The 27,878-nt window shown below is 36.9% G+C and overlaps 1 protein-coding gene across 6 annotated transcripts; it reads left to right on the forward strand.

Moving 5' to 3' along the window:
• mlpha (melanophilin a) lies at positions 1-27,878 on the forward strand. 6 transcript variants are annotated; one of them, XM_041782069.1, is made up of 16 exons: positions 1-171; positions 1,756-1,869; positions 6,570-6,791; positions 10,530-10,642; positions 10,770-10,814; positions 10,951-11,009; positions 13,748-13,837; positions 15,268-15,361; positions 15,497-15,678; positions 15,789-15,869; positions 18,532-18,759; positions 19,127-19,297; positions 22,271-22,432; positions 22,518-22,574; positions 22,691-22,736; positions 27,114-27,878. In XM_041782069.1, the coding sequence occupies exons 1-16, from the start codon at positions 143-145 to the stop codon at positions 27,155-27,157; spliced, it is 1,737 nt and encodes a 578-aa protein (XP_041638003.1). In that variant the 5' UTR covers positions 1-142; the 3' UTR covers positions 27,158-27,878. The 6 variants fall into 6 exon arrangements, with proteins under 6 accessions (XP_041638003.1, XP_041638001.1, XP_041638002.1 ...); XM_041782067.1 differs by having other exon boundaries at positions 1-1,869; XM_041782068.1 differs by having other exon boundaries at positions 1-1,869; positions 15,271-15,361.

A 27,878-nucleotide genomic window follows, 5' to 3' on the forward strand; every position in this document is an offset into this window, starting at 1 on the left:
TTGTGTGTTGTTGTTGTTGTTGTGTATTGTTGTTGTGTGTTGTTGCTGTGTGTTGTTGTGTGTTGCTGTTGTGTGTTGTGTGTGGCTGGGGTTGTTGTCATGAGGATCATGTGATCAGCTGACTCTCTCCAGACTCAGTCAGATGTTTCTTCAGTCTCCACTCGTCTCTCGGTGAGTCTGTAGCTCTTCTCTCCTCTCTACATTCTCTGGAGCTTTTCTCCATTCAATCAGATTCATTTTATTCATTTAAGACTATTATTAATAAAGACTATTCTGTTACATGATCCTAACTTTGATTAGATTAATTAAACTTTGATGAGATTAATTAAACTTTGATGAGAATAATTAAACTTTGATTAGATTAATTAAAATTTGATTAGATTAATTAAACTTTGATTAAATCTGAGTAGATTGATGGTGCCTGGACTGGAGCAGCTCTCAGTGTTCCTTCTGTTTAAACCAGTGAATGATCTGGTTTAACCTGATCTGGTTTAACCTGATCTGGTTTAACCTGATCTGGTTTAATCTGATTTAATCTGATCTGGTTTCACCTGTTCTGGTTTAGTCTGGTTTCATCTGATCTAGTTTAATCTGATGTGGTTTAATCTGATTTAATCTGATCTGGTTTAATCTGGTTTAACCTGTTCTGGTTTAGTCTGGTTTCATCTGATCTAGTTTCATCTGATCTGGTTTAATCTGATTTAATCTGATCTGGTTTAATCTGGTTTAACCTGTTCTGGTTTAGTCTGGTTTCATCTGATCTGGTTTAATCTGATTTAATCTGATCTGGTTTAATCTGGTTTAACCTGTTCTGGTTTAGTCTGGTTTCATCTGATCTGGTTTCATCTGATCTGGTTTAATCTGATCTGATTTAATCTGATCTGATTTAATCTGGTTTCATTTGATCTGGTTTAATCTGATCTGGTTTAATCTGATCTGATTTAATCTGGTTTCATTTGATCTGGTTTAAGCTGTTCTGATTGGATAAGATGAAAGGTCGGGCGTTCATAGAGGAAGGCTGGATGTCAGCTCGTCTCTCTGCTGAAGTGAACTTCAGAAAATCATTTAAATGAACAGAAACTGTTTTTAGGTGTTAGGGGCTTTTATTGTGAAGGGTCAAAGGTCATTGATTTTAATACTGTAAAGTTTTAAATGTTGATTAAAACGTGGAAGAGAGAGAATCAGAGATGGATCATCAGGGCGTGGCAACAGAGCAGCAACACAACTCCATCAGAATCTAACTACAGCCACAACCATGGAAATGTTTGAGGCTCCTGTACGGTGGCCCTGAAGGTCAACTGTAAACAAACAATGTCACTAAATGCAAAAATATTTCATCCAACATAAAAATGGTATAAAGATAACAACACCACCAAAAGGATTGAGCTGTGAGAATATGTTCTTATTTTTAACAAATAACCAACGCCTGCTTTATTTACCCTGTTAGAGGAAAAATTAAATCATGACATTTCCAGGCTGTGAGGAACTCCTCCAGCCTCATTAACCCTGTTATAGTACAAACAATATTGTGATCATATTCAATAATATTTTGATAAAATTTCATATTTTTGAAAATGTTGAATAAAATTTCGACAAAATTTGATAATATTTTGATACTATTTAATAATATTTTGAAACTATTTAATGATATTTGATCATATTTTATAATTTCTTGATAATAATTAACAATAATTTGATAATATTTAGTAAACTTTTGATAATAATGAAATTTTATAATATTTTTTATAATTTCAGCACCATGGAGCGTAAGCTGGATCTGACTCGTCTGACTGATGAGGAGGCCAAACACGTGTGGGAGGTGATTCAGCGAGATTTTAACCTCCGCAAGAAAGAAGAGGAGCGACTGAGGTAGAACGCTAACTCCACAGCAGTGATAACATCTGAGAACATAGATCTATGTCCAGGTTAATAATTCAGGCAGATTTTAACCTCCGTAAGAAAGAAGAGGGGCGACTAAGGTAGAACGCTAACTCTACAGCAGTGATAACATCTGAGAACATAGATCTATGTCCAGGTTAATAATTCAGTCAGATTTTAACCTCCGTAAGAAAGAAGAGGGGCGACTAAGGTAGAACGCTAACTCTACAGCAGTGATAACATCTGAGAACATAGATCTATGTCCAGGATAATAATTCAGTCAGATTTTAACCTCCGTAAGAAAGAAGAGGGGCGACTAAGGTAGAACGCTAACTCTACAGCAGTGATAACATCTGAGAACATAGATCTATGTCCAGGTTAATAATTCAGTCAGATTTTAACCTCCGTAAGAAAGAAGAGGAGCCACTGAGGTAGAACGCTAACTCTACAGCAGTGATAACATCTGAGAACATAGATCTATGTCCAGGTTAATAATTCAGTCAGATTTTAACCTCCGTAAGAAAGAAGAGGAGCCACTGAGGTAGAACGCTAACTCTACAGCAGTGATAACATCTGAGAACATAGATCTATGTCCAGGTTAATAATTCAGTCAGATTTTAACCTCCGTAAGAAAGAAGAGGAGCGACTGAGGTAGAACACTAACTCTACAGCAGTGATAACATCTGAGAACATAGATCTATGTCCAGGATAATAATTCAGTCAGGTTTTAACCTCCGTAAGAAAGAAGAGGAGCGACTGAGGTAGAACGCTAACTCTACAGCAGTGATAACATCTGAGAACATAGATCTATGTCCAGGTTAATAATTCAGTCAGATTTTAACCTCCGTAAGAAAGAAGAGGAGCCACTGAGGTAGAACGCTAACTCTACAGCAGTGATAACATCTGAGAACATAGATCTATGTCCAGGATAATAATTCAGTCAGATTTTAACCTCCGTAAGAAAGAAGAGGAGCGACTGAGGTAGAACGCTAACTCTACAGCAGTGATAACATCTGAGAACATAGATCTATGTCCAGGTTAATAATTCAGTCAGGTTTTAACCTCCGTAAGAAAGAAGAGGGGCGACTGAGGTAGAACGCTAACTCTACAGCAGTGATAACATCTGAGAACATAGATCTATGTCCAGGTTAATAATTCAGTCAGATTTTAACCTCCGTAAGAAAGAAGAGGAGCGACTGAGGTAGAACGCTAACTCTACAGCAGTGATAACATCTGAGAACATAGATCTATGTCCAGGTTAATAATTCAGTCAGATTTTAACCTCCGTAAGAAAGAAGAGGAGCGACTGAGGTAGAACGCTAACTCTACAGCAGTGATAACATCTGAGAACATAGATCTATGTCCAGGTTAATAATTTCTATCATGCTTTGTCACTATTATTAACGAACACACACTGTTTTATCACCAAGTGTCTGAGAGACTTGTTCTCATTCAGTTGATGACTCCACTTGATAGGATTTGTTGTTCTGACTTGTTTGACTGCCTACCTATTGGTCATTAACGATCACATGACCACCATGATGTCACTCATTACAGTAGGAGTACAAGTGCTGACTTGAGCCTGATTCATTGGTGTGACTTGTTTAAGGACTTGTTTGGTTTGTTGCTGGATAGACTTGTTAAATGTGTTGTAACTTTGCTGTCAGTGGATTATTGATCCTGACTCGGTCTAGTTGTTGGTCCTGTTGTGGTTCGTTAATGATCGACCTGTTTTACCGACTCGTTCTCCTTTGGGGACTTCCATTTGACAGACTTGTTTACACATGCTTTTACGACTCGTTTTATCACTCATGTCTGAGAGACTTGTTCTTATTCGTTTGATGACTCACACTTGATAGACTTGTTGTTCTGACTTGTTTGATGACTCAGACTTGACAGACTTGTTGTTCTGACTTTTTTAATGACTCAGACTTGACAGACTTGTTGTTCTGACTTGTTTAATGACTCAGACTTGACAGACTTGTTGTTCTGACTTTTTTAATGACTCAGACTTGACAGACTTGTTGTTCTGACTTGTTTAATGACTCAGACTTGACAGACTTGTTGTTCTGACTTGTTTAATGACTCAGACTTGACAGACTTGTTGTTCTGACATGTTGTTCTGACTTGTTTAATGACTCAGACTTGACAGACTTGTTGTTCTGACTTGTTGATGACTCAGACTTGACTGACTTGTTGTTCTGACTTGTTGATGACTCAGACTTGACTGACTTGTTGTTCTGACTTGTTGATGACTCAGACTTGACAGACTTGTTGTTCTGACTTGTTTGATGACTCAGACTTGACAGACTTGTTGTTCTGACTTTTTTAATGACTCAGACTTGACAGACTTGTTGTTCTGACTTGTTTAATGACTCAGACTTGACAGACTTGTTGTTCTGACTTGTTTAATGACTCAGACTTGACAGACTTGTTGTTCTGACTTGTTGTTCTGACTTGTTTAATGACTCAGACTTGACAGACTTGTTGTTCTGACTTGTTGATGACTCAGACTTGACTGACTTGTTGTTCTGACTTGTTGATGACTCAGACTTGACAGACTTGTTGTTCTGACTTGTTTGATGCCTCAGACTTGACAGACTTGTTGTTCTGACTTGTTTGATGCCTCAGACTTGACAGACTTGTTGTTCTGACTTGTTTGATGCCTCAGACTTGACAGACTTGATGTTCTGACTTGTTTGATGCCTCAGACTTGACAGACTTGATGTTCTGACTTGTTTGATGCCTCAGACTTGACAGACTTGTTGTTCTGACTTTTTTAATGACTCAGACTTGACAGACTTGTTGTTCTGACTTGTTTAATGACTCAGACTTGACAGACTTGTTGTTCTGACTTTTTTAATGACTCAGACTTGACAGACTTGTTGTTCTGACTTGTTTAATGACTCAGACTTGACAGACTTGTTGTTCTGACTTGTTTAATGACTCAGACTTGACAGACTTGTTGTTCTGACTTGTTGTTCTGACTTGTTTATTGACTCAGACTTGACAGACTTGTTGTTCTGACTTGTTGATGACTCAGACTTGACTGACTTGTTGTTCTGACTTGTTGATGACTCAGACTTGACTGACTTGTTGTTCTGACTTGTTGATGACTCAGACTTGACAGACTTGTTGTTCTGACTTGTTTGATGACTCAGACTTGACAGACTTGTTGTTCTGACTTGTTGATGACTCAGACTTGACTGACTTGTTGTTCTGACTTGTTGATGACTCAGACTTGACTGACTTGTTGTTCTGACTTGTTGATGACTCAGACTTGACTGACTTGTTGTTCTGACTTGTTGATGACTCAGACTTGACAGACTTGTTGTTCTGACTTGTTTGATGACTCAGACTTGACAGACTTGTTGTTCTGACTTTTTTAATGACTCAGACTTGACAGACTTGTTGTTCTGACTTGTTTAATGACTCAGACTTGACAGACTTGTTGTTCTGACTTGTTTAATGACTCAGACTTGACAGACTTGTTGTTCTGACTTGTTGTTCTGACTTGTTTAATGACTCAGACTTGACAGACTTGTTGTTCTGACTTGTTGATGACTCAGACTTGACTGACTTGTTGTTCTGACTTGTTGATGACTCAGACTTGACAGACTTGTTGTTCTGACTTGTTTGATGCCTCAGACTTGACAGACTTGATGTTCTGACTTGTTTGATGCCTCAGACTTGACAGACTTGTTGTTCTGACTTGTTGATGACTCAGACTTGACTGACTTGTTGTTCTGACTTGTTGATGACTCAGACTTGACTGACTTGTTGTTCTGACTTGTTGATGACTCAGACTTGACAGACTTGTTGTTCTGACTTGTTTGATGCCTCAGACTTGACAGACTTGATGTTCTGACTTGTTTGATGCCTCAGACTTGACAGACTTGTTGTTCCGACTTGTTTGATGCCTCAGACTTGACAGACTTGATGTTCTGACTTGTCCAGCAGGAAAGCGAGCATGAAACACTCGGTTGTTGTTGCTCTCGATCACGACTCGGTCACACGGTGAAGTCAGCAGCAACAAACAGGAAGCTGACAAAGAGGCTCTGTGTTCCCTCAAACACTCAAACTCCCATCAGCCCTGGGGCAGAGGACACACTGCACACGCTCAGTATGACCAGCATGACAGGGAGAGAATGTGATTAATCATCATCTGGAACAATCGACTGTTTGATTGGCTCTGGGAAAATCAGTTTTCACACGGCGAGAAAGACTGGAACGCCACGAAGAGGCCGACTGTTAGAAACCGTCTGAAAGCTGATTAACCCTCCTACAGTCCTTTACAGACCAGAAAAAATAGACTCGGGTCTACAGCAGTCACTGACAGAGCCAGGAAGTCCTAACAGACACAGACTCAGGTCTACAGCAGTCATCTGGTTGAGCAGGATTTGATAGATCTAGAGAGCGGTGTTAAGGTTAAAACTGTGACTGTGTGAACTGGTGACTGTGTTTGATGTCCTAACTGCTAGCTCGGTGTCCCAGTTCCTCACTTTCCCAAAGATTAATTTTTCAGGCTAACTTAGCCACGGCTCTCTCAGGCTGGCATCAGAATAAGTTTGTGAAGAATTTAAAAGCTTTGCTTCTGCAGGATCCTGATCATATTACATTGTGTCTTTTTTTAAATCTCATTGCCGAACACTTTTAACCTTGGTCTGGTTCTTATGTCTGTGTTTGTTTAGCGAGCTGAAGACTCGTATCAAGAAGGAGGATACGAAGCGTGAGCTGCTGGGCGTCCAGACCCATCTGTCTGAGTCTCACTGTATCCGCTGCCTGCAGCCCTTTAAGTTCCTCCTGAACAGCAGGAGGCAGTGTTTGGACTGCCACATGTACACCTGTAAGGCCTGCAGCCGCTACAACAAGAAGGAGCACGGCTGGGTGTGTGACAACTGCCGCATGACCAGGTGAGATAAAGACATGACCAAGTGAGATATAAACATGACCAGGTGAGATATAGACATGACCAGGTGAGATATAAACATGACCAGGTGAGATATAAACATGACCAGGTGAGATATAAACATGACCGGGTGAGATACAAACATGACCAGGTGAGATATAGACATGACCAGGTGAGATATAAACATGACCAGGTGAGATATAAACATGACCAGGTGAGATATAAACATGACCAGGTGAGATATAGACATGACCAGGTGAGATATAAACATGACCAGGTGAGATATAAACATGACCAGGTGAGATATAAACATGACCAGGTGAGATATAGACATGGCCAGGTGAGATATAAACATGACCAGGTGAGATATAGACATGACCAGGTGAGATATAAACATGACCAGGTGAGATATAAACATGACCAGGTGAGATATAAACATGACCAGGTGAGATATAAACATGACCAGGTGAGATATAGACATGACCAGGTGAGATATAAACATGACCAGGTGAGATATAAACATGACCAGGTGACATATAGACATGACCAGTGAGATATAAACATGACCAGGTGAGATATAGACATGGCCAGGTGAGATATAGACATGGCCAGGTGAGATATAAACATGACCAGGTGAGATATAGATATGGCCAGGTGAGATATAAACATGACCAGGTGAGATATAGACGTGACCAGGTGAGATACAAACATGACCAGGTGAGATATAAACATGACCACGTGAGATATAGACATGGCCAGGTGAGATATAAACATGACCAGGTGAGATATAAACATGACCAGGTGAGATATAGACATGGCCAGGTGAGATATAAACATGACCAGGTGAGATATAGACATGGCCAGGTGAGATATAAACATGACCAGGTGAGATATAGACATGACCAGGTGAGATATAAACATGACCAGGTGAGATATAAACATGACCACGTGAGATATAGACATGGCCAGGTGAGATATAAACATGACCAGGTGAGATATAAACATGACCAGGTGAGATATAAACATGACCAGGTGAGATATAAACATGACCAGGTGAGATATAAACATGACCAGGTGAGATATAGACATGACCAGGTGAGATATAAACATGACCAGGTGAGATACAAACATGACCAGGTGAGATACAACCATGACCAGGTGAGATATAAACATGACCAGGTGAGATATAGACATGACCAGGTGAGATATAAACATGACCAGGTGAGATATAAACATGACCAGGTGAGATACAAACATGACCAGGTGAGATATAAACATGACCAGGTGAGATATAGACATGACCAGGTGAGATATAGACATGACCAGGTGAGATATAAACATGACCAGGTAAGATATAAACATGACCAGGTGAGATACAAACATGACCAGGTGAGATAAAGACATGACCAGGTGAGATATAAACATGACCAGGTGAGATACAAACATGACCAGGTGAGATACAAACATGACCAGGTGAGATACAAACATGACCAGGTGAGATATAAACATGACCAGGTGAGATATAAACATGACCAGGTGAGATATAAACATGACCAGGTGAGATACAGACATGACCAGGTGAGATACAAACATGACCAAGTGAGATATAAACATGACCAGGTGAGATATAAACATGACCAGGTGAGATATAAACATGACCAGGTGAGATATAAACATGACCAGGTGAGATATAAACATGACCAGGTGAGATATAGACATGACCAGGTGAGATATAGACATGACCAGGTGAGATACAAACATGACCAGGTGAGATATAAACATGACCAGGTGAGATATAGACATGACCAGGTGAGATATAGACATGACAAGGTGAGATATAAACATGACCAAGTGAGATATAAACATGACCAGGCGAGATACAAACATGACCAGGTGAGATACAAACATGACCAGGTGAGATACAACCATGACCAGGTGATATACAAACATGACCAGGTGAGATACAACCATGACCAGGTGAGATACAAACATGACCAGGTGAGATATAAACATGACCAGGTGAGATATAGACATGACCAGGTGAGATATAAACATGACCAGGTGAGATATAAACATGACCAGGTGAGATATAGACATGACCAGGTGAGATATAAACATGACCAGGTGAGATACAGACATGACCAGGTGAGATATAAACATGACCAGGTGAGATACAGACATGACCAGGTGACATATAGACATGACCAGTGAGATATAAACATGACCAGGTGAGATATAAACATGACCAGGTGAGATATAAACATGACCAGGTGAGATACAAACATGACCAGGTGACATATAGACATGACCAGTGAGATATAAACATGACCAGGTGAGATATAAACATGACCAGGTGAGATATAAACATGACCGGGTGAGATACAAACATGACCAGGTGAGATATAAACATGACCAGGTGAGATATAAACATGACCAGGTGAGATGAGGACATGACCAGGTGAGATATAAACATGACCAGGTGAGATATAAACATGACCAGGTGAGATATAGACATGACCAGGTGAGATATAAACATGACCAGGTGATATATAGACATGACAAGGTGAGATATAAACATGACCAAGTGAGATATAAACATGACCAGGTGAGATACAAACATGACCAGGTGAGATACAACCATGACCAGGTGAGATACAAACATGACCAGGTGAGATATAAACATGACCAGGTGAGATATAAACATGACCAGGTAAGATATAAACATGACCAGGTGAGATACAAACATGACCAGGTGAGATACAACCATGACCAGGTGATATACAAACATGACCAGGTGACATATAGACATGACCAGTGAGATATAAACATGACCAGGTGAGATATAAACATGACCGGGTGAGATACAAACATGACCAGGTGAGATATAAACATGACCAGGTGAGATATAAACATGACCAGGTGAGATGAGGACATGACCAGGTGAGATATAAACATGACCAGGTGAGATATAAACATGACCAGGTGAGATATAGACATGACCAGGTGAGATATAAACATGACCAGGTGAGATATAGACATGACAAGGTGAGATATAAACATGACCAAGTGAGATATAAACATGACCAGGTGAGATACAAACATGACCAGGTGAGATACAACCATGACCAGGTGATATACAAACATGACCAGGTGAGATACAACCATGACCAGGTGATATACAACCATGACCAGGTGAGATACAAACATGACCAGGTGAGATATAAACATGACCAGGTGAGATAAAGACATGACCAGGTGAGATACAAACATGACCAGGTGATAAACAAACATGACCAGGTGAGATACAAACATGACCAGGTGAGATACAAACATGACCAGGTGATAAACAAACATGACCAGGTGAGATACAAACATGACCAAGTGAGATACAAACATGACCAAGTGAGATACAAACATGACCAGGTGATAAACAAACATGACCAGGTGAGATACAAACATGACCAAGTGAGATACAAACATGACCAGGTGATAAACAAACATGACCAGGTGAGATACAACCATGACCAGGTGAGATACAAACATGACCAGGTGAGATACAACCATGACCAGGTGAGATACAACCATGACCAGGTGAGATACAAACATGACCAGGTGAGATACAAACATGACCAGGTGAGATACAAACATGACCAGGTATTTTGTTCCCCCATCTCTGGGTGAAACCCTACCGGTGAGTTTCTGTTTTCGTCACCTGGCTCAGGTGTGCTGCTTTTACCTGCAGGGTATTGAAGATCGGTACGTCGGGCTGGTACCATGACAACATGAGGACCCGCTTCAAACGCTTCGGTAGCGCCAAAGTGATGAGATCACTGTACAAGAGGCTGAACGGAGACGGTGGGTCTGTGACATCACGGGGAATACCTGTGTGGGTGGGGCCTGGACTGATGTCCGTTTGTGTGAATTACTGTGTTTCTGCCTAGTCATGCTACATGCTAACAGCGTACCTGTCTTCGTTGTCCAGGTGGGCGTGACGATGACACACAGAGCATGCCTGACATGCGTAACTGTAAGAGACTTCACACAAACACCTGAGATCATGTGACACAAACAGGAAGTCTGTTACTTTACAGTGCTTCAAAATAACAGGTTTTAACAAACAATACTTTTACCTTCCTGGTTTAAAGTTTTCATTTTTCTGGTAGACATGTATAACGGTACGGAGGACGACCCCACAGAGGCCGAGGCTCAGCGCTACAAAGTGGTTAGTACCAAACAAGTGGGTCTGTGTAATGTGTTTATTCATATATTTATATTTAAATCTATCAAAAAATATCAAAAAAAAAAAATAATACTGCTCAGAGTTTAAATGTTTCAGAGGTGCATTTCTATATTTATATTTAAATTTATTTAAAATATCAATAAAATAAAATTACTGCTCAGAGTTTAAATGTTTCAGAGGTGCATTTCTATATTTATATTTAAATTTATTAAAAATATCAATAAAATAAATAATACTGCTCAGAGTTTAAATGTGTCAGAGGTGCATTTCTATATTTATATTTAAATTTATTAAAAATATCAATAAAATAAAAATACTGCTCAGAGTTTAAATGTGTCAGAGGTGCATTTCTATATTTATATTTAAATTTATTAAAAATATCAATAAAATAAATAATACTGCTCAGAGTTTAAATGTTTCAGAGGTGCATTTCTATATTTATATTTAAATTTATTAAAAATATCAATAAAATAAATAATACTGCTCAGAGTTTAAATGTGTCAGAGGTGCATTTCTATATTTATATTTAAATTTATTAAAAATATCAATAAAATAAATAATACTGCTCAGAGTTTAAATGTTTCAGAGGTGCATTTCTATATTTATATTTAAATTTATTAAAAATATCAATAAAATAAATAATACTGCTCAGAGTTTAAATGTTTCAGAGGTGCATTTCTATATTTATATTTAAATTTATTAAAAATATCAATAAAATAAATAATACTGCTCAGAGTTTAAATGTTTCATAGGTGCATTTCTATATTTATATTTAAATTGATTAAAAATATCAATAAAATAAATAATACTGCTCAGAGTTTAAATGTTTCATAGGTGCATTTCTATATTTATATTTAAATTTATTAAAAATATCAATAAAATAAAATTACTGCTCAGAGTTTAAATGTGTCAGAGATGCATTTCTATATTTATATTTAAATTTATTAAAAATATCAATAAAATAAATAATACTGCTCAGAGTTTAAATGTGTCAGAGGTGCATTTCTATATTTATATTTAAATTTATTAAAAATATCAATAAAATAAATAATACTGCTCAGAGTTTAAATGTTTCAGAGGTGCATTTCTATATTTATATTTAAATTTATTAAACATATCAATAAAATAAAAATACTGCTCAGAGTTTAAATGTTTCATAGGTGCATTTCTATATTTATATTTAAATTTATTAAAAATATCAATAAAATAAAAATACTGCTCAGAGTTTAAATGTTTCAGAGGTGCATTTCTATATATATATTTAAATTTATTAAAAATATCAATAAAATAAATAATACTGCTCAGAGTTTAAATGTTTCAGAGGTGCATTTCTATATTTATATTTAAATTTATTAAAAATATCAATAAAATAAAAATACTGCTCAGAGTTTAAATGTTTCAGAGGTGCATTTCTATATATATATTTAAATTTATTAAAAATATCAATGAAATAAAATTACTGCTCAGAGTTTAAATGTGTCAGAGGTGCATTTCTATATTTATATTTAAATTTATTAAACATATCAATAAAATAAATAATACTGCTCAGAGTTTAAATGTGTCAGAGGTGCATTTCTATATTTATATTTAAATTTATTAAAAATATCAATAAAATAAATAATACTGCTCAGAGTTTAAATGTTTCAGAGGTGCATTTCTATATTTATATTTAAATTTATTAAAAATATCAATAAAATAAATAATACTGCTCAGAGTTTAAATGTTTCATAGGTGCATTTCTATATTTATATTTAAATTTATTAAAAATATCAATGAAATAAATAATACTTCTCAGAGTTTAAATGTTTCAGAGGTGCATTTCTATATTTATATTTAAATTTATTAAAAATATCAATAAAATAAAAATACTGCTCAGAGTTTAAATGTGTCAGAGGTGCATTTCTATATTTATATTTAAATTTATTAAAAATATCAATAAAATAAAAATACTGCTCAGAGTTTAAATGTTTCAGAGGTGCATTTCTATATATATATTTAAATTTATTAAAAATATCAATGAAATAAAATTACTGCTCAGAGTTTAAATGTGTCAGAGGTGCATTTCTATATTTATATTTAAATTTATTAAAAATATCAATGAAATAAAATTACTGCTCAGAGTTTAAATGTGTCAGAGGTGCATTTCTATATATATATTTAAATTTATTAAAAATATCAATGAAATAAAATTACTGCTCAGAGTTTAAATGTGTAAGAGGTGCATTTCTATATTTATATTTAAATTTATTAAAAATATCAATGAAATAAAATTACTGCTCAGAGTTTAAATGTGTCAGAGGTGCATTTCTATATATATATTTAAATTTATTAAAAATATAAATGAAATAAAATTACTGCTCAGAGTTTAAATGTGTCAGAGGTGCATTTCTATATATATATTTAAATTTATTAAAAATATCAATAAAATGAAAATACTGCTCAGAGTTTAAATGTGTCAGAGGTGCATTTCTATATTTATATTTAAATTTATTAAAAATATCAATGAAATAAAAATACTGCTCAGAGTTTGAATGTGTCAGAGGTGCATTTCTATATTTATATTTAAATCTATCAAAAGCAATCAAAATAAAAATGCTGTTTAGAGTTAATGTGTTTTTTAGGTGTAGTTGTATGTTTATTTGAATTTGGCTAAAATAAAATAAAATCTGAAAATAAAGAGGTCAAACTCATGATCTGAATCTTTAAACTTCCTGTTTCAGATGAGGAAGAGTAAACGTCTGCTGTCTGTTCATCCTCTCGACTTCGACCCTGAAGAATATTTTCCTAACTCACGACGTCAGTCTGTTCAGGTAAAAACAACTGTACAGGTAAACAACACCTGTACAGGTAAAAACACCTGTACAGGTAAACAACACCTGTACAGGTTAAAACACCTGTACAGGTAAACAACACCTGTACAGGTTAAAACACCTGTACAGGTTAAAACACCTGTACAGGTAAACAACACCTGTACAGGTTAAAACACCTGTACAGGTAAACAACACCTGTACAGGTTAAAACACCTGTACAGGTTAAAACACCTGTACAGGTAAACAACACCTGTACAGGTTAAAACACCTGTACAGGTAAACAACACCTGTACAGATAAAAACACCTGTACAGGTAAAAACATCTGTACAGGTAAACAACACCTGTAGAGGTAAACAACACCTGTACAGGTTAAAACACCTGTACAGGTAAACAACACCTGTACAGGTAAAAACACCTGTACAAGTAAACAACACCTGTACAGGTAAACAACACCTGTACAGGTAAAAACATCTGTACAGGTAAACAACACCTGTACAGGTAACAACACCTATACAAGTAAACAACACCTGTACCTGAGTTGATGTTCTTTTATCAGCTTTGTGATTGTTTCTATGCTTTATATATTTAATCAATGATTGTTAATTATCAGGTATTAATTAGTGTTTTAATGATCTTATATATTGATAATTAATCAGGTATTAATTAGTGTTTTATTGATCTTATATATTGATAATTAATCAGGTATTAATCAGTGTTTTATTGATCTTATGTATTCATAATTAATCAGGTATTAATCAGTGTTTTATTGATCTTATGTATTGATAATTAATCAGGTATTAATCAGTGTTTTATTGATCTTATGTATTGATAATTAATCAGGTATTAATCAGTGTTTTATTGATCTTATGTATTCACAATTAATCAGGTATTAATTAGTGTTTTATTGATCTTATGTATTGATAATTAATCAGGTATTAATCAGTGTTTTATTGATCTTATGTATTGATAATTAATCAGGTATTAATCAGTGTTTTATTGATCTTATGCATTGATAATTAATCAGGTATTAATCAGTGTTTTATTGATCTTATGCATTGATAATTAATCAGGTATTAATCAGTGTTTTATTGATCTTATGCATTGATAATTAATCAGGTATTAATCAGTGTTTTATTGATCTTATGCATTGATAATTAATCAGGTATTAATCAGTGTTTTATTGATCTTATGCATTGATAATTAATCAGGTATTAATCAGTGTTTTATTGATCTTATGTATTGATAATTAATCAGGTATTAATCAGTGTTTTATTGATCTTATGTATTGATAATTAATCAGGTATTAATCAGTGTTTTATTGATCTTATGCATTGATAATTAATCAGGTATTAATCAGTGTTTTATTGATCTTATGCATTGATAATTAATCAGGTATTAATCAGTGTTTTATTGATCTTTTTTGTTGCAGCAGCAGATGCAGGATGATCGCTTCTACAGGAACGACATGGAGGACCACCGAGTCAACCGCCGTAAGAGCCTGGACCGATACAACATGAGACCTGGTATAGATATGATTGACTGATTGATTGATTAATTTTCTTGATTGATTCATTGATTGAATAATTGATTGATTGTTTGATTGATTGTTATATGCCATTAATTATTAATTCATTCTTCTATTTTTCTCTGTGTTTTAGATGATGGCGGTGACAGCAGGATGGTTCGTACGCGCTCTCTATCTAAGATCAGCTCCTCGGTTGCTCGGCAACAGTATGTTGACACCTCAGACGAGGACGAATACCCTCGTTACCAACAACCGCCATACCGCCGCAAAAACAGCAGAACGTCATCACAGGAGAACATTGGACAGCCCCAGCCGGTAAGAGAACGCCTTGGACAGTTGGGCAGAATTAGAAACTACAACTTTTCTAAAGTGTTAGTGTCTGCCTGTTTGTTTGATTGTTTGTTTGTTTGTTCCCCTGTCCTCAGATGAATGAGCTGAACAAACGAATGTTCGCCATTGAGAATCTGCTGAGTCGTCTGGAGGAGAAGATGACACCAGCAGATGAGGTGAGACCCAGACTTCCTGTCAGGTTGATTCTGATTGGTCAGTGGGTGGTTAGTGTTTTTGTTTGTCTGTTTTTAAACCATGTAAACCCTGACTCTTCAAGAACCTTCCCAAGCTCTATGAACGTCAGTAATGCGCTACTGGTGACATTAAATGGACGACGACTGTCAACATTATTTTTGGTTTAGTTTACTAAAAAGCTGTTTGTGTTTGTTTACTAAAATCTGTTTGTGTTTGTTTACTCTAATCTGTTTGTGTTTGTTTACTAAAATCTGTTTGTTTTAGTTTACTCAAATCTGTTTGTTTTTGTTTACTCTAATCTGTTTGTGTTTGTTTACTCTAATCTGTTTGTTTTAGTTTACTCAAATCTGTTTGTTTTTGTTTACTCTAATCTGTTTGTGTTTGTTTACTCTAATCTGTTTGTTTTAGTTTACTCAAATCTGTTTGTTTTTGTTTACTCTAATCTGTTTGTGTTTGTTTACTCTAATCTGTTTGTGTTTGTTTACTCTAGTCTGTTTGTTTAAGTTTACTCATATCTGTTTTTGTTTTCTCGAATCTGTTTTTGTTTGTTTACTCTAATCTGTTTGTTTTAGTTTACATAAATCTGTTTGTTTTTGTTTACTCTACACTGTTTTTGTTTACTCTAATCTGTTTGTTTTTGTTTACTCATATCTGTTTGTTTTTGTTTACTCTACACTGTTTTTGTTTACTCTAATCTGTTTGTTTTTGTTTACTCAAATCTGTTTGTGTTTGTTTACTCTAATCTGTTTGTTTTAGTTTACTCAAATCTGTTTGTTTGTTTACTCTTATCTGTTTGTTTTAGTTTACTCAAATCTGTTTGTTTTTGTTTACTCATATCTGTTTGTTTTTGTTTACCCCCAACTGTTTTTGTTTACTCTAATCTGTTTGTTTTTGTTTACTCATATCTGTTTGTTTTTGTTTACTCTCAACTGTTTTTGTTTACTCTAATCTGTTTGTTTTTGTTTACTCAAATCTGTTTGTGTTTGTTTACTCTAATCTGTTTGTTTTAGTTTACTCAAATCTGTTTGTTTTTGTTTACTCTGAACTGTTTATGTTTACTCAAATCTCTTTGTTTTGTTTACTCTAATCTGTTTGTTTTAGTTTACTCAAATCTGTTTGTGTTTGTTTACTCTAATCTGTTTGTTTTAGTTTACTCTAATCTGTTTGTTTTAGTTTACTCAAATCTGTTTGTTTTTGTTTACTCTACACTGTTTATGTTTACTCTAGTCATTTTTTTACTCCAGTCTTTTTGATTTTTTTACTCTAAACTGTTTGTTTTTCTTTGCTCTACACTGTTTTTATTTACTCTAATCTGTTTGTTTTTGTTTACTCTAATCTGTTTGTTTTTGTTTACTCTAATCCGTTTGTTTTTGTTTACTCTACACTGTTTTTGTTTCCTCTTATCTGTTTTTATTTACTCTGATCTGTTTGTTTTCTCAAATCTGTTTGTTTTTGTTTACTCTCATCTGTTTTTGTTTACTCTAATCTGTTTTTGTTTTTTCTAATCTGTTTGTGATTGTTTCCTCTTCACTATTTTTGTTTACTCCAACCTTTCTGTTTTTGTTTACTCTAATCTGTTTGTTTGTGTTTACTCTTAACTGTTTGTTTTTGTTTATTGGTATCCCCTTTGTTCTTTACTCTTTGTTGTTTGTGTTGGTTTTTTTAGCTTATAGATGTTTGTTGATTTGTTTGTTTATTTTTAGATTTATTTGTACATTTATGTGTTTATTTGTTAATTTGTTTTTGTTTATTTTTCTAGGTTATTGCATTAATGTATTTGTTTATTTGTTACTACTTATTATTAACTTATTAATATATATAATAATAAAATTTGTTTTTATTTGGATATCTATTTGTTTTGATATCTGTGTTAAATTATTTGTTTTTATCTTTTCTTTATGTATGTGTTTTGTATATTTTGTTTGTTTTTAATTTGTTTATTCATATTTTTTTCAAATTTATTTATATTCATCTATTTTTGTTTGTTTTAAACTATTTGTTTTTATTTTTTTTTCTTCATTTTTCTGTTCATTTATTTGTTATTATTTACTTATGTTTGTATATATGTATTTTTTTTTGTCATTTTTATGTATTTGTTCATTTATTTGTTTTTATTAATTTGTTAGTTTTTGGTATATTTAGTTGTAATTTTTTTAGTTGTTTTTATCTGTTTTTTGTTCATTTATGTTCTATATATTTTTTTATTTATTTTCTAAAATGGTTATTTATTGGTTTTTATATTTATCTTTTTGTTTATATTTATTTGTGTTTTTTTGTCTGTGTATTTGTTTAGTCTTTGTTTTTATAATTGCGTTCATTCACTTGTTTTTATTTGTTTTGTTATCTGTTCATTTATTTTTTATTGCTTTGTTCATTTTTCTGTTTATCTATTGGTTTTCAATTATTTGTTATTTTATTGTTTATCTGTTTATCTATATTTGTCGTTTAAGTATTTTTATTTTTGTTTATTTATTTTCTATTTTTTTGTATATTTATTCATGTATTATTATTTGTTAATTTGTTTTGTTTGTTTATTTTTTGTTTTTTAATTATTTGTGTATGTACAATTTTGTTTATTAATTTTTTGTTCATTTGTTTATTTATCTGTTTTTATTTTTTCATGTTTATTTGTCCTTGCCACAGAGCCCCGCCCCCTCAGGTCCCAACGAGGAGGCGAAACTGAGGAGGAAGTTGAGCGAGCTGGCGGGGAACCTGAGCGATAAGGGTGGGCTTTCGTCAGACGATGACGCCTATAAGAGGGCGCCATCTGTTGGGCGAGGGGCAGCGGGGCTGAGGGCGGTCCCGGGGGTCTCAGTGAAGGGCAAGGAGCTGAGCTCATCCAGTGATGAGGCGCCCACTGAGGCTCAGAAGGTAGGACTGTGTCCTTCAAAATAAAAGCATCATTTTTTTATGTTAAATTAAACTGTGGTTAAAAGTCTGTAGGAGATGAGCAGTCATCATTTTTTTCTCCTCGCCACCGTAAACATCCACGCCGCACCCTCACTAACACGCTCAGTCACTTATTAACCTGCAGCTGCTTTTATTGTGAAGGAGAAGCTTCCTGTTTGATCTCTTCTTCTGTGGTGTTTACCTGGGTCTGAAGCCTCACTGTAAAAACTTTAGTTCTAAATCAAGTTTACCTGCGACCAGGTGAGCCAGGACAGGAAGCAGGCCCCTGCAGAGACAGGAAGTCAGGCTGTGGTGCGTTCACTGACCCTGTCCTCTGCGTGGTTTTCAGAGATCAACGGCTGCCGCCCTCTGTGACCTCACCACGGAGGTCCTGAGGACCATAAACGCCACAGAGAACGCCATGCTGGAGTACGGCCAATCAGAGCCGCCGCTCAGAGCCCCGTTAGCAAACGCGGACGTTAAGCAGGCAGACGATGCGTTCAGGGAACTTGAGGAAAATGTAAGCTTCAAACAGGAAGTACCCGCCACACTCTCACTCCCAACCAGCGAGGCAGACCCTCAAAATAAAAGTCTGAGGTTCTCATGAGGCGATGGGGTCAGGGTCTTATCAGATCCCCTTTATTTATTTAATTATTTACTTGAAAGTTTGTTTGTTTGTTTATAATTGGTTTTGTTTATTAATTACTAATTTTTTTGTTTATTATTTATTCAATATTTATTTACTTATTTATTTGATCGTCTGTTTGTTTGTGTGTTTATTAATATGTTTATTATTTATCAAAGTTCATTTATTGTTTTATTTGTTTGTGTATTTGTTTAATTGTTAAACTGTTTATTATTTACCGAAATTTATGATTTTTTTGATAGTCTGTGTTTGTTTATGCATTATTTATTTTTTTGTTCATTGTTTATGCATCTATCCATTTTTTTTTTAATTTATCCGTTTGTTTTGTTGTTAAATTGTCTTAAAACAGAAAGTCAAATGCGTCATTTGTTTATTTATTGATCTATTATTTAACCCTTACCCTCATGCCAGGCTTTTCAAAATAAAGTTATTGAGATGTTCAGGGCCTTGACAAAGTGTCCGACATTGGGATTGAGAAGAGTGACAGTGCACGCCTCGTTTACTAACCACTTACTGTCTGCATGCCAAACTAATGTCATGTTTCCACCAAAACAAAAAAACAGGAACTTTTAGTCCCTGGATGCTCAGACCATTTCAAAATAAAAGTCTTCTGAATAATGTGACTATACTTTTCGATAATGAAAGTTATTGACCCCGCCCCTAGTGACCCGGCAACTGCTGTTCAAGAACCTTTCTACAAGTAACATAGGCCTAAAGGCCCGCCCCCAGAGACCCAGACCACCCCCCAAAACCTGAAGGTTCCTGTGGTGGAAACAGAGCTAATAACCCCGCCTCCCAGGTGTGGAATGTCCATGTCACATATGACCTATGTGTCACCTGTCTAGGTATAGTACTGTTTTACAGATGTGTCTCTGAGTCACCTGTCCAGGTGTAGGACTCTTTTACAGATGTGTCTCATGTGTCACCTGTTCAGGTGTAGGACTGTTTTACAGATGTGTCTCTGAGTCACCTGTTCAGGTGTAGGACTGTTTTACAGATGTGTCTCTGAGTCACCTGTCCAGGTGTAGGACTCTTTTACAGATGTGTCTCATGTGTCACCTGTTCAGGTGTAGGACTGTTTTACAGATGTGTCTCATGTGTCACCTGTTCAGGTGTAGGACTGTTTTACAGATGTGTCTCATGTGTCACCTGTTCAGGTGTAGGACTGTTTTACAGATGTGTCTCTGAGTCACCTGTCCAGGTGTAGGACTGTTTTACAGATGTGTCTCTGTGTCACCTGTTCAGGTGTAGGACTGTTTTACAGATGTGTCTCTGAGTCACCTGTTCAGGTGTAGGACTGTTTTACAGATGTGTCTCACGTGTCACCTGTTCAGGTGTAGGACTCTTTTACAGATGTGTCTCTGTGTCACCTGTCCAGGTGTAGGACTGTTTTACAGATGTGTCTCTGAGTCACCTGTTCAGGTGTAGGACTGTTTTACAGATGTGTCTCTGTGTCACCTGTTCAGGTGTAGGACTCTTTTACAGATGTGTCTCTGTGTCACCTGTTCAGGTGTAGGACTGTTTTACAGATGTGTCTCTGAGTCACCTGTCCAGGTGTAGGACTGTTTTACAGATGTGTCTCTGAGTCACCTGTTCAGGTGTAGGACTGTTTTACAGATGTGTCTCATGTGTCACCTGTTCAGGTGTAGGACTGTTTTACAGATGTGTCTCATGTGTCACCTGTTCAGGTGTAGGACTGTTTTACAGATGTGTCTCTGAGTCACCTGTTCAGGTGTAGGACTGTTTTACAGATGTGTCTCATGTGTCACCTGTTCAGGTGTAGGACTGTTTTACAGATGTGTCTCTGAGTCACCTGTTCAGGTGTAGGACTGTTTTACAGATGTGTCTCTGAGTCACCTGTTCAGGTGTAGGACTGTTTTACAGATGTGTCTCATGTGTCACCTGTTCAGGTGTAGGACTGTTTTACAGATGTGTCTCTGAGTCACCTGTTCAGGTGTAGGACTGTTTTACAGATGTGTCTCTGTGTCACCTGTTCAGGTGTAGGACTGTTTTACAGATGTGTCTCATGTGTCACCTGTTCAGGTGTAGGACTGTTTTACAGATGTGTCTCATGTGTCACCTGTTCAGGTGTAGGACTGTTTTACAGATGTGACTCTGAGTCACCTGTTCAGGTGTAGGACTGTTTTACAGATGTGTCTCTGTGTCACCTGTTCAGGTGTAGGACTGTTTTACAGATGTGTCTCATGTGTCACCTGTTCAGGTGTAGGACTGTTTTACAGATGTGTCTCATGTGTCACCTGTTCAGGTGTAGGACTGTTTTACAGATGTGTCTCATGTGTCACCTGTTCAGGTGTAGGACTGTTTTACAGATGTGTCTCTGTGTCACCTGTTCAGGTGTAGGACTGTTTTACAGATGTGTCTCATGTGTCACCTGTTCAGGTGTAGGACTGTTTTACAGATGTGTCTCATGTGTCACCTGTTCAGGTGTAGGACTGTTTTACAGATGTGTCTCTGAGTCACCTGTTCAGGTGTAGGACTGTTTTACAGATGTGTCTCATGTGTCACCTGTTCAGGTGTAGGACTGTTTTACAGATGTGTCTCATGTGTCACCTGTTCAGGTGTAGGACTGTTTTACAGATGTGTCTCATGTGTCACCTGTTCAGGTGTAGGACTGTTTTACAGATGTGTCTCATGTGTCACCTGTTCAGGTGTAGGACTGTTTTACAGATGTGTCTCTGTGTCACCTGTTCAGGTGTAGGACTGTTTTACAGATGTGTCTCTGAGTCACCTGTTCAGGTGTAGGACTGTTTTACAGATGTGTCTCATGTGTCACCTGTTCAGGTGTAGGACTATTTTACAGATGTGTCTCATGTGTCACCTGTTCAGGTGTACATGGCGGCGGGTCAGTCGTTTGAGCTTGAGTCAAAGTTGCGCCGCCTGGAGCAGAGTGCGAAGAATCGTTTTGGAGGGACCACGGACTCGGAGCTGTCGGAGCTGGAGGATGTGGTGGCGTTGACCGCTGCCAGAGTCCAGAGTGCGGAGAGTGAGGTGGGCGTGTCCGTACCTGATGGCATGATAATGAGATGAGATGAGGTGACAGGAAGAGGAAATGATGTCTTTTTTTTGTGTGCAGGTGTCAGACATCGAGACAAAGATCGCTGCCCTGAAGGCTGCTGGGTCAAAGAAAAGGGTGAGCATTTAACCTTTCACCTGTTGACATCACCATGACATCATCATGACATCATCATGACATCATTCCCTGACTCAGCCATGCTGTTAGACTGAGGTGTTTTTTCAATCTGTCAGGTTTCTGGATCTCATCAGAAGAAGAAATCTCCACAGGATGTGTCCAGTAAGAAAACTATTGATCCTTTATGGTGAAATTCATCAATCCTGATGTCATCAATCAGTGATCAATAATGATGACTGTTCACTTTGTTTAATGTAACAAATAGGCTCATTTATGCCCTCAGTTTAAATCAGCCTGCATCCGCTAACTCATCTTTCATGTCAGGCGGTAAAAACACTAGGGGGCGACAACTCAAACCATTAGCCACCTGTAGCTAAACCATTAGCTGCCTGTAGCTAAACCATTAGCCACCTGTAGCTAAACCATCAGCCACCTGTAGCTAAACCATTAGCCGCCTTTAGCTAAACCATTAGCTGCCTCTAACTAAACCATGAGCCACCTGTAGCTAAACCATTAGCCACCTGTAGCTAAACCATTAGCCACCTGCAGCTAAACCATTAGCCACCTGTAGCTAAACCATTAGCCACCTGCAGCTAAACCAGTAGCCACCTGTAGCTAAACCATTAGCCACCTGCAGCTAAACCATTACCTGCCTGTAGCTAAACCATTAGCCAACTGTAGCTAAACCATTAGACGCCTGTAGCTAAACCATTAGCCATCTGTAGCTAAACCACTAGCTACCTGTAGCTAAATCATTAGCCGCCTGTAGTTAAACCATCAGCTACAGGTGGCTAATGGCTTAGCTACAGGTGAGGATAAGGGCCACTGAAAGACATTTTTAACACAATTTAGATTTTCAAACTTTTTAAAGGACAGTCAGAACTCTCAGGACTCAGTCCTTAATCTCAGTACTCTGTGGTTAATTTCAGAACTCAGGCTTTGATCTTAGAACTCTGACTTTAATCTCAGAACACTGTGGTTAATCTCAGACCTCTGTAGTTAATCTCAGACCTCTGTAGTTCATCTCAGACCTCTGTAGATAATCTCAGACCTCTGTAGTTAATCTCTACTCTGCAGTTAATCTCAGACCTCTGTAGTTAATCTCAGAACTCTGTAGTTAATCTCTGCTCTATAGTTAATCTCAGATCTCTTCTCAGTGGTTAGTATCAGAACTAGTTGTTGCTGGTAGTTAATCTCTACTCTGTTGTTAATCTCAGAACTATGTAGTTAATCTTTGCTCTGTAGTTAATCTCAGACCTCTGTAGTTAATTTCTGCTCTGTAGTAAATCTCAGACCTCTGTAGTTAATCTCTGCCCTGTAGTTAATTGCATACCTCTGTAGTTAATCTCTGCTCTGTAGTTCATCTCAGACCTCTGTAGTTAGTGAATTGCAGACCTCAGTAGTTAATCTCAGATCTCTTCTCAGTGGTTAGTATCAGAACTAGTTGTTGCTGGTAGTTAATCTCTACTCTGTGGTTAATCTCAGAACTATGTAGTTAATCTTTGCTCTGTAGTTAATCTCAGACATCTGTAGTTTATCTCAGACCTCTGTAGTTAATCTCAGATCTCTGTAGTTCATCTCAGATCTCTGTACCTTTACTCAATCCTCTGTAGTTAATCTCTACTCTGCAGTTAATCTCAGACCTCTGTAGTTAATCTCAGACCTCTATAGTTAATCTCAGATCTCTTTAGTTAATCTCAGACCTCTGTAGTTAATCTCTGCTCTGTAGTTAATCTCAGACCTCTGTAGTTAATCTCTACTCTGCAGTTAATCTCAGACCGCTGTTGTTGATCTCAGACCTCTATAGTTAATCTCAGATCTCTGTAGTTAGTCTCTGCTCTATAGTTCATCTCAGATCTCTTTAGTTAACCTCAGACCTCTGTAGTTAATCTCTACTCTGCAGTTAATCTCAGACCCCTGTAGTTCATCTCAGAGCTCTGTTGTTAATCTCGGGTCTCTATAGTTAATCACAGACCTCTGTAGTTAATCTTGGATCTCTGCAGTTAATCTCAGATCTCTGTAGTTAATCTCAGACCTCTGTTGTTAATCTCAAAACTCTGTAGTTAATCTCAGACCTCTGTAATTAATCTCAGAGCTCTGTTTTTAATCTCGGATTACTTTAGTTAATCTCAGACCTCTGTTGTTAATCTCAGACCTCTGTTGTTAATCTCAGACCTCTGTAGTTAATCTCAGACCTCTGTAGGTAATCTCAGACCTCTGTAGTTAATCTCAGACCACTGTAGTTAATCTCTGCTCTGTAGTTCATCTCAGACCTCTGTAGTTAATCTCAGACCTCTGTTGTTAATCTCAGACCTCTGTTGTTAATCTCAGACCTCTGTAGTTCATCTCAGACCACTGTAGTTAATCTCTGCTTTGTAGTTCATCTCAGATCTCTGTAGTTAATTTAGACCTCTGTAGTTAATCTCAGAACGCTGTAGTTAATCTTTGCTCTGTAGTTAATCTCAGACCTTTGTAGTTAATCTCAGACCTCTGTAGTTAATGTCAGACCGCTGTAGTTAATCTCAGACTGCTGTAGTTAATCTCAGACCTCTGTAGTTGATCTCAGATCACTGTAGTTCATCTCTGCTCTGTCATTAATCTCAGACCTCTGTAGTTAATCTCTGCTCTGTAGTTAATCTCAGACCTCTGTAGTTAATCTCTACTCTGCAGTTAATCTCAGACCGCTGTTGTTGATCTCAGACCTCTATAGTTAATCTCAGATCTCTGTAGTTAGTCTCTGCTCTATAGTTCATCTCAGATCTCTTTAGTTAATCTCAGACCTCTGTAGTTAATCTCTACTCTGCAGTTAATCTCAGACCCCTGTAGTTCATCTCAGACCTCTGTTGTTAATCTCAGGTCCCTATAGTTAATCACAGACCTCTGTAGTTAATCGTGGATCTCTGTAGTTAATCTCAGATGTCTGTAGTTAATCTCAGAACTCTGTAGTTAATCACAGACCTCTGTAGGTAATCTCAGATCTCTGTAGTTAATCTCAGTCCTCTGTCGTTAATCTCAGACCTCTGTTGTTAATCTCAGACCTCTGTAGTTAATCTCAGACCTCTGTAATTAATCTCAGAGATCTGTTTTTAATCTCGGATTTCTGTAGTTAATCTCAGACCTCTGTTGTTAATCTCAGACCACTGTAGTTAATCTCAGATCTCTTTAGTTCATCTCAGACCTCTGTAGTTAATCTCTACTCTGCAGTTATTCTCAGACCTCTGTAGTTAATCTCAGACCTCTATAGTTAATCTCAGACCTCTGAAATTAATCTCAGACCTCTGTAGCTAATCTCAGACCTCTGAAGTTCATCTCAGACCTCTGTAGTTAATCTCAGACCTCTTTAGTTAATCTCAGACCACTGTAGTTAATCTCAGACCTCTGTAGTTAATCTCAGACCTTTGTTATTAATCTCAGAACTCTGTAGTTAATCTCAGACAGCAGTAGTTAATCTCAGACCTCTATAGTTAATCTCAGACCTCTGTAGTTAATCTCAGACCTCTGTAGTTAATCTCAGACGTCTATAGTTAATCTCTACTCTGTAGTTAATCTCAGACCTCTGTTGTTAATCTCAGACCTCTGTAGTTAATCTCAGACCTCTGTAGTTAATCTTAGACTTCTGTAGTTCATCTCAGAATGCTGTAGTTAATCTCTGCTTTGTAGTTCATTTTAGATCTCTGTAGTACATCTCAGACCTCTGTAGTTAATCTCAGAACGCTGTAGTTAATCTTTGCTCTTTAGTTAATCCCCGTTCTCTGTAGTTAATCTCAGACCTCTGTAGTTAATCTCAGATTACTGTAGTTAATCTCAGACCTCTGTAGTTAATCTCAGACCACTGCAGTCAATCTCAGACCGCTGCAGTCAATCTCAGACCGCTGTAGTTAATCTCTGCTCTGTAGTTCATCTCAGATCTTTGTAGTTCATCTCAGACCACTGTAGTTAATCTCAGACCTCTATAGTTAATCTCAGACCTCTGTTATTAATCTCAGACCTCTGTAGCTAATCTCAGACCTCTGTAGTTATTCTCAGACCTCTGTAGATAATCTCAGACCTTTTTAGTTAATCTCAGACTGCTGAAGTTAATCTCAGACCTCTGTAGTTAATCTCAGACCTCTGTTATTAATCTCAGACCTCTGTAGTTAATCTCAGACCTCTGTAGTTAATCTCGGATCTCTGTAGTTAATCTCAGACCTCTGTAGTTAATCTCAGACCGCTGCAGTTAATCTCAGACGGCTGTAGTTAATTTTTGCTCTATAGTTCATCTCAGACCTCTGTAGTTAATCTCAGACCTCTGTAGTTAACCTCAGACCTCTGTAGTTAATCTCAGAACTCTGAAATTAATCTCAGACCTCTGTAGTCAATCTCAGACCTCTGTAGTTATTCTCAGACCTCTGAAATTAGTCTGAGACCTCTGTAGTTAATCTCAGACCTCTATTGGTAATCTCAGACCTCTGAAATTAATCCAGGGTCAGGGGTCAGGGGTCAAACTGGAGCACAAACGAGCATTTCTTTGGTTTTGACTTCTTCTCTTTTGGTTTTCAGAGTCGACCAACGGAGCTCAGTGGAAATCCACCAACATGTTCTGAACATCCTGGATCATGATTAACATGATTATCATTTATTGATCTCACTCTTCTTCATGTGCTTCCTGTCTGCATTAACAGTCTGTCTGAAGCTACACTGTAAAAACTAACCCAGTATTTAAATCAGACCCTGATCTAGAACCAGGATAGACCACAGACCACGGTTCTATAGTCTGGAAACGCTTACATTGGACCCTTTAGACCGTGAGACCACACAGAGACCAGATCTCAGAGAGACTCCCTGGATCAAAGAGAATCCAAACAAAGATGGAAGACGGAGGATGTCCTCTAAAACTGAAACCAGTCTGCCAGCTGATAACATCACAGCTGATTGGTTAGACTTTCACGTCTGCCCCTCTCATTGGCCACATCATTGATGGGAGACTCTGACAGCCAATCAGGAGTCAGTTAAATCAAACATGTCTGACATCATTGATGGGAGACTCTGACAGCCAATCAGGAGTCAGCATTTCAATCATCAGGTTCTGATTTTCTGTCTCTGAATTTTTAAATTTGCTTTAAATTCCTTTTCATCCTTTTAAATAATCAATAATTTCCTGTTTGTTAATCAATCCTTAATAATCAATAGAGTGGAATGATCATAGAACAATCCAGAAGAGAGAATTTAAATACATGGATCATTATTGATTATGACTTCCTGTCTCTGTGTTCTTTATTTCTGATCACTTCTGTCACAATCAATAAAGGTATTGATTCAAACCAA

The sequence above is a fragment of the Cheilinus undulatus genome, linkage group 24 (genome assembly GCF_018320785.1).
Source record: "Cheilinus undulatus linkage group 24, ASM1832078v1, whole genome shotgun sequence".
Classification (NCBI taxonomy): Eukaryota; Metazoa; Chordata; class Actinopteri; order Labriformes; family Labridae; genus Cheilinus; species Cheilinus undulatus.

What these genes read in the sequence shown, in the direction of transcription:
- mlpha (XM_041782067.1), top strand. Translation starts at nt 1,724, where the DNA reads ATGAAATTTTATAATATTTTTTATAATTTCAGCACCATGGAGCGTAAG. An exon ending in AGGCTCAGCGCTACAAAGTG is followed by an intron (nt 11,010 to 13,747) that starts GTTAGTACCAAA and finishes TTCCTGTTTCAG; the next exon opens with ATGAGGAAGAGTAAACGTCT. An exon ending in ATCTCCACAGGATGTGTCCA is followed by an intron (nt 22,737 to 27,113) that starts GTAAGAAAACTA and finishes TTTGGTTTTCAG; the next exon opens with AGTCGACCAACGGAGCTCAG.